Genomic DNA, 12759 nt, shown 5'->3' on the forward strand with positions numbered 1-12759 from the left:
AGTTGGGCTTTACAGGTGAAATGGTTATGGCTGCAAAGAACCGATCCGTCCAGACCATGGCAAGGAATGAATCTTCCTATTCAGCAGCAAGTGAGACAGTTTTTCAATCTTTCGGTCTTTCATGTGGTCGGAGATGGAACTAGCACTCTCTTTTGGTTTGATAAATGGTTGAATGGGAAGGCTATCTTTGATATTGCACCAGAGGTTGTCTGTTTGGTGGACAGTAGAGTCAGCTCGACCCGGACGGTTCCTCAAGCTTTGGACAACTGGCGTTGGGTTAGGGATATTGGGACTTGGGAGTCATCTTTCTATGCTTGGGCTGCAGCAGTATTTAAAATTATGGGATGAGATTGGACAGGTGACTCTTTCACAAGAGGCGGACAGGCTTGTTTGGAGACACACGACTTCTGGGCAGTTTTCCTCAAAGTCTTGCTATAATGCTTTCTTCCTGGGATCCATTTTCTTTGAGCCTTGGAAACGATTGTGGAAGACTTGGGCCCCCCCCTAAATGCAAATTTTTTCTTTGGCTGGCTATAAGGAATAAATGTTGGACTGCGGACAGACTTCAGAGGAGAGGGTTACACTACCCAGCGAGTTGCCCCCTATGTGATCAAGGGCAGGAAACAATCCAACATATCCTTTGCAACTGCAGTTTTACTAGGGAATTTTGGCATCTCATTTTGTCGTCCATCGGGCTTGGTAACTTCACTCCTATTGCTGCTGAACAGTCCTTTGCTGCGTGGTGGGAGAGGGTCTCTAAAAGAGTCCATAGGTGCAAGAGGAGGGGTTTCAATAGTGTCATTATCCTTGGAGCTTGGTGCTTGTGGCTCTCTCGTAATAGGGCTGTTTTTGATGGAGTGAGCCCTTCCATTAATTTGACAAAGAGGTTGTTTCTAGATGAGTTGATTAGTTGGAGTAAGGCGGGAGCGAAGCATTTAGACAGTTTGGGAATTTTTGTCGCTTTAAATAGGGTCTCGTAGGGCCCGTCAGGCTTCCCCCTGGTGGGTGAGGCTTGAGGGTTTGGTCTTGGTGTTGTAATTCGGTCCACTTTGGACCTTTCCTTTCTTAATATAATGATGCGCAGCTCTCCTGCGCTTTCGAGAAAAAAAAAGCTCAGGTGGTAGGTACACAATTTGGAACATACCGGTAAGAGGATCTGAAGATATAGGCATCTGAATACGACTAAAGTGGGTAACTCCATGCAGTTTTTTCTGAACCTTGTTATTTCGTTTGATGCCAAGTTGTAGTATCTGCATTAGATACGTTGAAATGATATCAAGAAGCTGTTTAAAAGTATTTCATATTGTAAGTCGACAGCACCATAAAGAAATTCATCCTCAAGCACATATATACTCGAATTCATTTTTAAATTTGTGTCAATATGCATGTTGGAATCTGACAATCAATGGCAAACTAGATAATCAAAGGTAAATGAAGGATCATGGGACAACATTATCATAATAATCTAAGGTGTTTGATACAGATGTAAGAAGCAGGTATTGTACACATTCTGTGAAGAAATGGTTGACAGGTCCTTGCTGTTTTTTTTTTCTCGAACATGCAGGAGAGCTGCATATCTATTTCATTAGCAGAAGGAAGAAAAACAAAACACAGTATATACAGGGACCTAACAAAACACTCACGCACACACATACAACAAGAGGTCTCCTGCGTGTTTATCACAAGGTCAAAGTGGTCCGGTTTATAAAATGAATGCAGCTCAGAAGATCCACTGGGGTTCAAGCATAAAACAGGTTATGTTTGACGTTTTACTTTACCAGTTCATATAGAAACTGAATAGATTAAACCAGAAGTGATCATTAATAAAAAACAGTTGGTCCCCATAGTCAAACAAGACACAAATCAATGCTCATTTGGACAATTCAATGAAGCGCAATGAATGGTGCCAAAACTTAATGCAGCACATTATATACAAATAAAGTATTTACCGAAAGTTTTTTGTTGCTGCCGCTCAACTTTACACGATCAAGCTCAACAAAACCATCATAATCCTGCTGATCGGTATGCAAACGAACTGTTTTCTTTGAAGTCTGCTGGGCCTTTCCAGCATCTAGTTTTTTACTATATTCTTCAGTATAGAAGGAAAACGAGAAGCGGTCTCTTTTTTCTAATCTAGCTGGCATTCGTTCAAAAGCTTCAGCAGATGGATGAGAAGCATAGTCATCGTTATTCTCAATGACAAAATCAATTGAAACCAAGGGTTCAATATCACTTTCGTCACCAGATTCATCACCGTTCTCTTCTGCAGAAACTGTTTCTGCTACTCCACTGTTATCTTCATCACCAGCATCTTCTGAAGATTCATTTTCAACTTCAGGATCATCATTTTCCTCTGAAATCTGATCAAAAATATTGATTATGTAGTCTTTGTCAACATTCTGCATGGGTACCACTTTCAAGATTTTAATCCTGGGAACTGCAGTTGGATCGCTTGACAAGTCTTTCGAACCAGGGCCAGCATCAATGTTGCTATCATCACTATCTTTATCATCCATGTTTACACTTCCATCGAATTCTTCATGCTTAGACCCTACTGAACTGCTAGATATATTTATACTGTCCATGCCAAGTTTCTCCCTTAACATGTTTGGCACTTGGTCAGAATCACTATCATCTGGTTTCAGATGCACTGCCTGAAAACATCCCAATTTTTAAAATGGACAAAACTATAAGACATTACTAACAAGATAAGAGTTCATTTTTAATATAGTAACTGTTATTTGACCTTACTCATAGCTACTGAAATCTTGCAGTTAACAATATCAGCACTTGAAATCGGAAGCTGCTCAAAACTGATACAGGAAATTTATTCTCATGGTGCATGCCAAATACATTTTCCCAATATAATGCAAAGTTGCAAACGCTCAAGTTCAATGTGTGTGGATTTATGTACAGGGATATGAAACGTGAAGTGAAACAAGGCTTTTTTATGTTCATACTCAAGTCTGACAAACATGTGCAAGTACGGGCCAGCAACATATGGTCCAGCCAGAGAGTTAGGTGTTGTTTGGTTCACGAAATGTAACGTAAATGGTAACGGTAATAATTCACACCTGATTACCAGCGGTAACATGGTTTTTAAAGCGGTAAGGCGGTCCAAGGCGTTGGAGCACCGCCTAGGCGAGGTAGGCGGGCAAGGCGCCTAGGCTTTAGACCACCGCCCGGACGCCTAGGCGACACCTTAAGAACAGAGGCGGTAACAAGTTTGAATAAGATGGTATTAATTTCTAGTGGTATCTGATTACAGTTGGACTTAAACAAACATGGTTTAACGTTATCGATTACCGTTCACGTTACAAATAGGTGAACCAAACAGCACCTTAATGGTTTTTTAAATAAAAAATGAGTATGCAAGGCTGTCCAATATGGCGCTTGGCATTATCATATTCTATACTAATAATAATGTCAAAAATCTGAACCATGGGAATGGGAAGAATACGCTTGTCATTATCATATCATATACTGTTAATGTCAAAAATCTCAACCATGGGAGAAGACATGTCCCTAGCTTTTCTTCCAAACCCTGTTTGACCATGAAACACAATGAAACCAGTTCTCACTTCTCAGAAAGGTACCCACATCCACATGACATGTGAGCCAGGTACAAAGCCAGGAGGATGTCTACACAAATGGAGGCTCCATCAACTGAATTATCACTCAGTCCTCAACAGCGAAAAGAAATAAAGGATGACATCCAGAATTTCTAGAGCACATGTCAAAACTCAGTATTCTGTTTACGAACCTAGTAAGTGGTAAGATTACATGAAATAGAAGATGATTTTTATGTTTCCCAACCCAAAATTTCATTGCCAAAATTATTTTAATACTTGCACATTGATTTTACTTTTATTAAGTGTAAAGCATTGTACCTGCAGGTTGTATCCACCATTTGCCTCTGCAAAGTATATTTCAAATATAGGGAGACCAGAGCTGTCAGAAGTCAGCTGTCTGAAAATGAGGAGAATTAAAAAGTCATTTAGCATGCAAACAAATATTTCTTTTTTTCTCGAATACGCAGGAGAGTTGTGTATAATTACATGAATAAGAAATATAGAAGGGTATAGACCCTATTACATAGAGGACACACACAATTGTCACCTGATACAAACAAACACTACCACGACCAACACACGGGAAAACACTAAGTGCCTAACCCACCGACCTGAAGATAGGAGAGAGCTTTAGCATCAGCCATAGACCAGTACAGAAGCTCCTCCTTAGCCATTCTAACAGCAGAAATAACACTAGGAAGACACTTATCAAACACACTTATTTATATGCAAACAAATATTTCATACAATAAAGTAAACACATTTTGCACCAGTAAAATGAAATCAGCTAAAAGGTACTATAACATTAACAAGCATATGGATCACCGGCGCATATATTTAAGGAAGTTTAAAACTGTAGTGCTGATTATATTAACTTATGAAACATGTGTGTTACTGTTCAAGCAGTCTGCTGCACCATATCACCAACTAGGAATGATAAAAGGGAAGTTTCTTCTTGCAGTTCTTCATAGAACATTTTAATGATTTATGACTGGCATGCTGAGGCATGCTTTGGGATATTTTGAAAACAAGTTGTTCACTTGTATAAATTCGCAATCCATTTTGCCCACACGTTTCTTCACAGATAAGATCCAGTGACTAATTCAACTATCAAGTAGGCTAACTCAACCACAAACAGACACACTTCTCTCCTGTTGTACGCATTAATTTCTCTACGAGTGACCTCCTGATGCTCAAACCAGTACTTATGTGCACCCTGTAACCAAAATAGCATTGCCAAATGCCAAGAGCTCCTTAAGTGGTCTAGGACCTAGAGCATACCGCAGTAACCCCATTATCTCATGCATTTTTACCATCCACAGCGAAATATTAATATTGAAATGTATTCGAGAATTCCATAAAAGGGCAGACTTGGAGCAGCGGTGAGAGCTGTTTCACTGAGTCACCAGGTCACGGGTTCAAAGCATCCTCTCCGCATTTGCGAGGGCAAGGCTTGCCTCAGTTTATCCCTTTCCTAGACCCCACTCAGGGCTTGTTCGGTTAGGAGTGGATTGGAGGGAATTTAATCCCACTCAATGCCCTCCGATCCGTACGCAAACGAACAAGGCCTCATGTGGGAGCATCCAACACTAGGTCTGCCCTTTTTATTCGAGCATTCCATCCTTTAAAACGAAGACAGAAAATGTGAAGAGCAAGTCCACTCGCAGAATGATCAATTAAACTATAAATGATCAACAATAATGTTTACTCCTTAAGTGCTTTAGGACCTAGAGCATACCATAGTAGAGAACCCCATAATCCTAGGCATTTTTTCCATCCACAACAAAATATTAATAATGAAATGTATTTGAGATCGAGCATTCCATCTTTAAAACAAAGACAGGCAAACGAGAAGAGCAAGTCCACTCACAAAATGATCAATTAAACTATAAACAATCAACAGTAATGTTATTATTCACACAATAATATTCAACAAAATTAATACCTTGTATCATAACTTCTTGCCACATATCGACCATGTTCAGCACTTATACGAATTATAAGACCATATGGATCGGACAAATTTCCGGAAATTCCAGACCACCACCCCAGCTGCATGTGCTCTAATGGATCAGACAATGGAATACTTTGTTCGGATGGAAAGAAATATGATGTAATAGGCAATTATGAATCACAAAGCATAATCAAAGGTTTATTGTTTGAGAAAGAATAGTAAAAATCTATTAACTTGGATGCAAAGAAGTCAAAGAAACTTAGATAGCAAGGGACAAACAATATAGAAGAACTCCACGGTACTAACCAGTCCTGTGCCAGCATGATCTCTGATATATGCTGCATCCTTGTAGCGTTCCTCATCTATGGCCATCTGCAAAACCCAAAATAGCAGACAACTATCTTATAAATAACAATTTTAGCCCCTCAACTTGATCATAGACCAAATCAGCTCCTCTACACGAAAACACTTGATACTAGTTCTTCTATAAATGTATTATATGGCTAGCAGTCCTGTTACCAAGGGTGTTGACATATCACATATGACATGGTATAATGATACTGGTTACAACGGAGTATGTGCTACAGCAGCTAAGAGAACATATTAGTGTAAGGACAACATCCCCATACATTCAGTTATTTCAGATAGCTGCAAACTTAGTTGATGTTTATTATTACTTCTTTCAGTCAACTAAGTGGTGTTTTTATACTTATAAGACCTCCAGAACACCACTTTGACCATAATTTACTAATATCTAGTGGTGTGCTTTTTATAAGTACAACATCCAATCTAAATATTCAGAAATATGGATACCAGATATTAAAACATCTAGAGGCAAGCATCCTAAAATGTCGTATTCAGAGATATGGATACCAGATTAAATCATCTGGAGACAGGCATCCTAAAATGTCATCTAGTTTTACTAGAGGGAGTACTCTACAGCTAAATTATGAACCATACAAGACATTCATCCTTCTTGTAGAGTAGGAGCAATATTACACTGTAAGTAGTGCGTAATGTAGAAGAGGGTAATTCAAATATGAAAGAAAATAAAAAAAAGGTAAGAAATATTATTTACCACTAACTAAATAAGACAAATAAATATTTCTTACATTTAAGTCAGAGACAGCTCTACCCACAGTGTCATTTTTCACTATAGTAGCAATAGCTAGCCTCAGCTTATGAGCACTTCTGTAGTCTTCTCTATAAACAGACGCCTGGAGTTGCAACTGCAATATAATATACATGTATCAGGATATTTGATATTTCTCAATATATATTATAATGCTATTATAGTATTTAAAGTGAGATCTGCACAAAATACAACACATACACATGGGTAAACCATGCAAGCAGCAATTCACTCAAAGGTCGCACAAAAGAAGGTTTGGACTCCAGATAGGCTACAAAAAAAGGCTTGGACCATCCGGAGAGATGTCCATTATGTGATCAGGATCAAGAAACCTTGGACCATATGTTGATTGGATGTGTTTTCGCTCGAGAATTTTGGTTCAAACTACTTCATCAAGTGAACCTTCAGCTTCTTGCCCCCCAATCCGAGGATAGTGCCTTCCTAGAATGGTGGAGAGTGTTATGTACTAAGGTCTCTGGAATCGCAAGGGATGGCCTCAATTCTCTAGTCATCCTGGGTGTTTGGACCTTATGGAAGCAGCGCAATGGCTGTGTTTTTGACAACAAGAGCCCCAGTATTAATGATGCTATTAGAAGAGTTGGGTTGGAGGTTGACCTTTGGGAGATGGCTGGTGCAAAGAAGTTGTCTTTGCTTACCACCCCCATTCCGGGCCTCTCTGCTAGTTAGCTAGCACTGTGGTAGTTCTTGTTAGTTTTTTAGACATGGATGGATTTCTGTATGTCTGCTATTGGCCGCCGTAGGGGCCCCTAGTTTGTTTCTTGTATCTGTTCCTCTTCTTTAATATATTATCGCGCAGTTCTCCTGCGCTTTCGAGAGAGAAAAAAAAGAAGTTCTATCAACATGTACTTCAAAAAGTTATATTTTGACAGCACGTGAGTCGCGACTGGCATCTCAATAGTTTAAAAACCACATCACCCAAATCGCACATAAGCTCCTGAAACTCTGCAACACTGGCATGAACCACGAACATTCTCAAAACATTAGACACTAAATTATGCAGTTTGGTAGCAACCACAACAGAGGAAGGCACATTTAGTCATGTGATCCACTAAAACAACTGCAATTCCAACAATACATTTGACTATTCGAGCATAGGGGTTCAATGTACAAATAGGGAAAAGTCTATACATAACCCACCCACCCACTAAAAACCAGGTATTGTCTTAAACTACGTAAAAAACTCAGCCGGGGAGGAAATGACTGCCCTCCCGGTATAATACTAAGAAGAGATTGAAACATTGGTCCCGACCGAAAAAATCCCCAAACCCTGGCCTCTCCATCACTAACGGGCCGACGTCAACCGTCCACTCTGCAACGACCCAACTGGGAGGGTGGCGCATAGAACATCGTAACCCGAGAGCGGATGAGGCACAACAAGGGGATTTTTTTAACCAAGCTGAAAAAATTGCCCTGAGGGAATCGAACCAGGGTCATGGAGGTGCTACTCGGAAGCCTTAACCGCTAGGCTAGAGGCCATTTCACGTCTTAAACTATGTAATACCATTTAAATAAACCCTGGAGGTGGTTTTGCCACCATGACATTTAAGATTGCTTGCAGATGGCATCTGGCAATCCTCACCGGCATCTGATGGCATCAGGGCTATCCCATCAGGATCTCCTTCAACCTTCGACCATCCCATTCCTCGTGCTCCTCTGCCAATTTGTCCGACTGAGCTGCGAGGTGGCATGGTCTCCCTCATCCACTCTTGTCCATCAACCCTGTTGCGGTGGTAGGCGTTGCTCCTCCATCCGGCCCAACAAGACTACCGAAGAACATGAGGGTGGGGCCACAAAGGAGCAACATTGCCATTGTCCAACCTCACCTGTGTCGTGGAGGAACAACATCCCTGTCGGTTGTCCTCCTCTAAGCCACCCACTCCCCACCATCCTATCATCGTCATGGATCCCGTCGAGGCTTCCTCATGGCCAGAGCCAGAGCTCATCAGAACTTTGAAGCGACAGCGATGAGGTTAAGATAAGGGGTTCTCAATGAGGTATCGATAGAGAGAAGGGTAAAGGGGATAACAGGGTTGAGCAAGTGGAGCTTAGAAAAGCCGCCGCCGCCACCACAGTTGTCGGGTATCATAATTAGGGGTACCCGGATTATGCCCCTAAGCATACCTAACACCCGAGTACCAGGAAATCATAAACCAAAAAACGCGCTCCCCGAGGCCACGCATGGATCGAATCACGATTCGCCCGAGACCCTGCTTGACGGTTGCTCGAAACTACGCCTCGCTCGAGCCCATCCTCAGGCGAAGGTTGCGCCTGCGTGGATCCTCGACTCACCCAAGGAGTCGTGCACCCTCTCACGGGAAGCAAAAATCTGCCTCGCCCGAGGGCATCTCGGACGAAGGCCGGCCCCGAGCCCGGCCTCGGCCAAAGTTCTCAAGAACCACAAGATGTGTGCATTAAATGCAACCGATACGAATACCTGCTCCACCAATGACACCGCAGTCAATAGAGGACAATGGGATCGCGGTCCCATCTACTTTCACCATCTACGATGACGCACGCCCGCGAATACCTGGCACTGCTCCCTCGCTCTAGTCACTATTCTCAACAACTTCGGATGGGACATGCGACATCTAGGCACAACCTCAACCTCGGGAGGGAACTACGCCTCGCCCGAAGTCTACCTCGGCCTCGGGAGGGAACTCCGCCTTGCCCGAGCTCAGTCTCAGCCAGCTGCCTCGGCATTGGCGCATTAAATGCCACCAACTCCCCGCGAATCCCGCAAGAGACCACCCCGACTATTGTTCTGACCACACCCAGCATGACTACGTGTCCAGGCGTAGGCCCGACCATGGCCTCGGAAGAAATCTCTGTCTCGCCCGAGCCATGGCCTCGGGCAAACAACATCAACAGGATGGCTACAGAAAACACATGGCTGGTGTCAAGTCCGATTTACGCCATACGGGTCGGATTACCATGCACTTTTCACCATACTCATCGTTATTTCAACCACTACGGCTCAGACCTCTCGTCCACAAGATAGGCTCTGGTACGCATCCGAGCCCCCGACCTTGGCCTCGGCTCTCTGCTTGGTCAAGATACTGATACATGAACCAGACATTCACCTCCTGATCAAGGACAACAACCAGGACAAGAGCCATCACAGTGGCCATACTACTACAGGGGCTGGGGATCACCCCCTCTCAACAACTACGACAACCCTTGCACTCCTGGGTTCCCTCCTTGCGGCTATAAAAGGAGGAGTCCAGATCCCCAGGGGACAGGGGACAACACTTCACTGTTTTCCCTCCGCGTTCGATATTGGCACTAGCCTCAATCACTCACAGAGACTTGGGATCTACTCCCTCTCTCGTTTAGCTTGTACCCGAGCACTTAGGTGCAAGATAATATAAGTCTCATCCCCCCGCTGGAAATAGGGCCTTCTATTGCCCAAACCAGGATAAATCTTGTGTCTTCTTGCATCACCCATCTGGACCGAGACACGTAGCACAAATTCACTAGTTGGTTAGGACCCTCGGGTCAAAACATCGACAACAGTCTTGCTCTACTCCTCCAGGTCGTGTATGTCATATCCACATGATTCCTCAACACCGCACGACTTTATTCAACATGTCGGTGCCCTTGGATATGTACCACGACCATTAGAGACGCGTGTCATGGCAAGCACCAAGGGTGCCTCCCTCTTCATATTCGGTCGCAACCCTCCTTCGTCACCATCGTTGTTGCATCTGCCTAGGGGTGACCAGCACGTATGCGATATCATCATTATCCCCCCAGTGCAACCCAATGAACCACCAAGAGCACCAGCAAGCCAGATGAAAATACAAGTGCATTGGCGACAGCATGGCCCTTGGATTTTCTATACCCCAATGAAGAACAGGAGATAGGGAGATGACTGACTGAGGGGGAGGGCAACGGGTGATAGAAAAATAGGACAAAACGCCACGTGTCATCCGTCATCCCTGACAAGCAGGCCCAAATGTCATGGTGAAAACCCCACCCTAGTGATTATTTGAACTGTATTACATAGTTTGGGATGCACGATACCTTTTTTTAGGTTGGAATGAAGTAGACGACATGTCATAAGTTAGGGGGTTATACGTACAAACAGAATAAAGAAACTTCAACCAATAGTATGATGCATATGCATGGTTTGTGAACCTACATCAGGTGACTGGGCTGATTATGAAATGGATATTTCAATGTTTGATACTAAGAGTTGCAATGTTAAGGGATGTATTGTTGACAACATGTCAACAGTTCGGTGGAAAATAAGTGAATATCATATGCAGCAAATAGAGTATGTCAGTGATTTTTATAAAAGAACCCTTTCATCTCCTACAAAGTCGATTCAAGTAATACATCAAACAACCAGTGCTATTTGATTAAAAAAATTAACTTCAAAGCAGCCTGTTCAAATTTGAGTGAGTTTAATAGTTTTTTTCCTAAGTAAAGCTCCCATAACAGTTAATTAGCATGAATCTAGTGTGTAAAGTATCTGTGTTAGGCAATTTTCTTTAGACTCACGCTACTCAAGTAACAAATCCTGATGCGGAAGCTAAATGAAAAATAGTGTGTACATCATATCCATACAATGGTGCAATTGTGTTGTGTTCAATTGTACCTTTAACCAAAGAAACCCTAGCTTATTTTGAGGGGCATTTCAAAGAATAAACTTCCAGGATTGGTATCATATACTAATGGAAATTTTCGGCTTCATTCAACCACGTCTTCAAACTTGCTAATTAGCAAGTTAAGCGGTGTAAAAACTCCAGTGTTGAGTCATAAGCAAGTTCCGTCCGCATTTAAAGCATTACTACCATGTAGACTGTAGTAAGTATATGGGTCGGGATAAAATTAACCTGGAGCTCATCAACGAGACGCTCGCTCTCCTCAATGAGAGCAAAATGCCGCTTCCACCTCTCCCAGCTCCACTTTCCCTCTTCCTCCCCAACCTTCATCTCCTCTTCATCCCCATTCATCACCTCCTCATCGTAAGAACTCCCAACCCTCTTCCCCGTACCCGCCTCCTTCACAGAGGGCGGTAGGGGCCAGTAATTGCTGACGTACTCGCTCCACCGTCGCACGGCACCCTGGAAGGCGTCGTGGAGCATCGCGTCCCAACCCCGCCGGCGTTGCTCATCGCCGGCGTCCGCGTCGGGGCTACGCGCGGAGTAGCAGACCCACGGAGCGCGCCGCGACGGGGCCGCGCCGGCGAGGCGGCGGACGACGCGGAGGCGCCGCCCGGCGAGGAAGCGGCTTCCACTAGGGTTCGGATCCACCTGCCGCGCGGATGACGAGGAGGACGCCACCGTCGGGAGCGGGGCGCGCGGCGCCGTGTACACGGACGCCATGGACGAGCGCGAGGCTGCGCGATGACACTGGTGGCGGAGGAGCTCGTCTGCTCGTGGCCGTATACTCGTACTCGTACTCGCGTCGCGTGTGATCGATTGATGAGGCTCGCCGCTCGCAGCTCGCGTGGCAGTTGGAGTCGTGCTAGAGTCCTCGACCTCGTCTCGTGTGGATTAGAACGAGGTCAGGGGGGGTGATAAGACTCGCCGAGAGCATACGGCCTCCGTGAGAGACCGTGACAGACAAGTGGACCTCGAAAGGGGCAGATGATTTTGGGCCCATGCCGGTGGTAGAGGGCTAGCGGCGTTGCGTCCGAGCTTTAGCGGGTTGCATTAGGCTATCTTGTAAGGATCCGGTACATTGGGACCAAGGTTTGAGAAACCGGTCGGCGAACCGGATAAACCGGCCGGCTTTTCGGTTATCGGGCCCGGCCGGTTTTGTAGTTTGAATTTGTGAAATTTTATAAAATTTGAAATATTTTGATGAAAATTTTCTTATAAATACTATGGATTATTCTAAGACTTTCCACTGAAACCAAATTTAAAAATACACTACCGAATTCAAACTAAAAATCAAAAAAGTTAAAAAAAATAAAAAATAATAAAAAACACCTCCTAAATGGGCCGACCCATTATGGCTATACTTAACCCTAACACCGCGCAACCAGCTCCACAGAGCTCCCCATCCGCTTCTACGCCTCGTCCGGTCGAAACATCGCCCGTCCGCCGCCAGAGCACGACGAGCCGGCCATA

General features: G+C 43.9%; 1 protein-coding gene across 6 annotated transcripts in view; it reads right to left on the minus strand.

The window, feature by feature from the left end:
* The window catches only part of LOC100304395 (uncharacterized), a 28902-nt gene extending 16411 nt beyond the window's left edge, over positions 1–12491 (minus strand). For 3 of the 6 annotated variants that reach the window (XR_552439.4, XR_004858214.1, XR_004858215.1), the window contains exons 1-7: positions 11518–12491; positions 6639–6755; positions 5833–5898; positions 5518–5624; positions 3891–3969; positions 1950–2654; positions 1145–1250 (exon numbers count right to left, since the gene is read on the minus strand). Coding sequence is in view for 2 of the 6 variants with exons in the window: in XM_008645682.4 (XP_008643904.1) it covers positions 1145–1250; positions 1950–2654; positions 3891–3969; positions 5518–5624; positions 5833–5898; positions 6639–6755; positions 11518–12009 (1672 nt within the window). In the remaining 4 variants the exon portion in view is untranslated. The remainder of the gene's footprint in view (positions 1–1144; positions 1251–1949; positions 2655–3890; positions 3970–5517; positions 5625–5832; positions 5899–6638; positions 6756–11517) is intronic. The other 3 variants (XR_552437.3, XM_008645682.4, NM_001165831.1) reach the window with 2 other exon arrangements.
* Between the last annotated feature and the right edge of the window lie 268 nt (positions 12492–12759).

The sequence above is a fragment of the Zea mays genome, chromosome 5 (assembly GCF_902167145.1).
Source record: "Zea mays cultivar B73 chromosome 5, Zm-B73-REFERENCE-NAM-5.0, whole genome shotgun sequence".
Lineage (NCBI taxonomy): Eukaryota > Viridiplantae > Streptophyta > Magnoliopsida > Poales > Poaceae > Zea > Zea mays.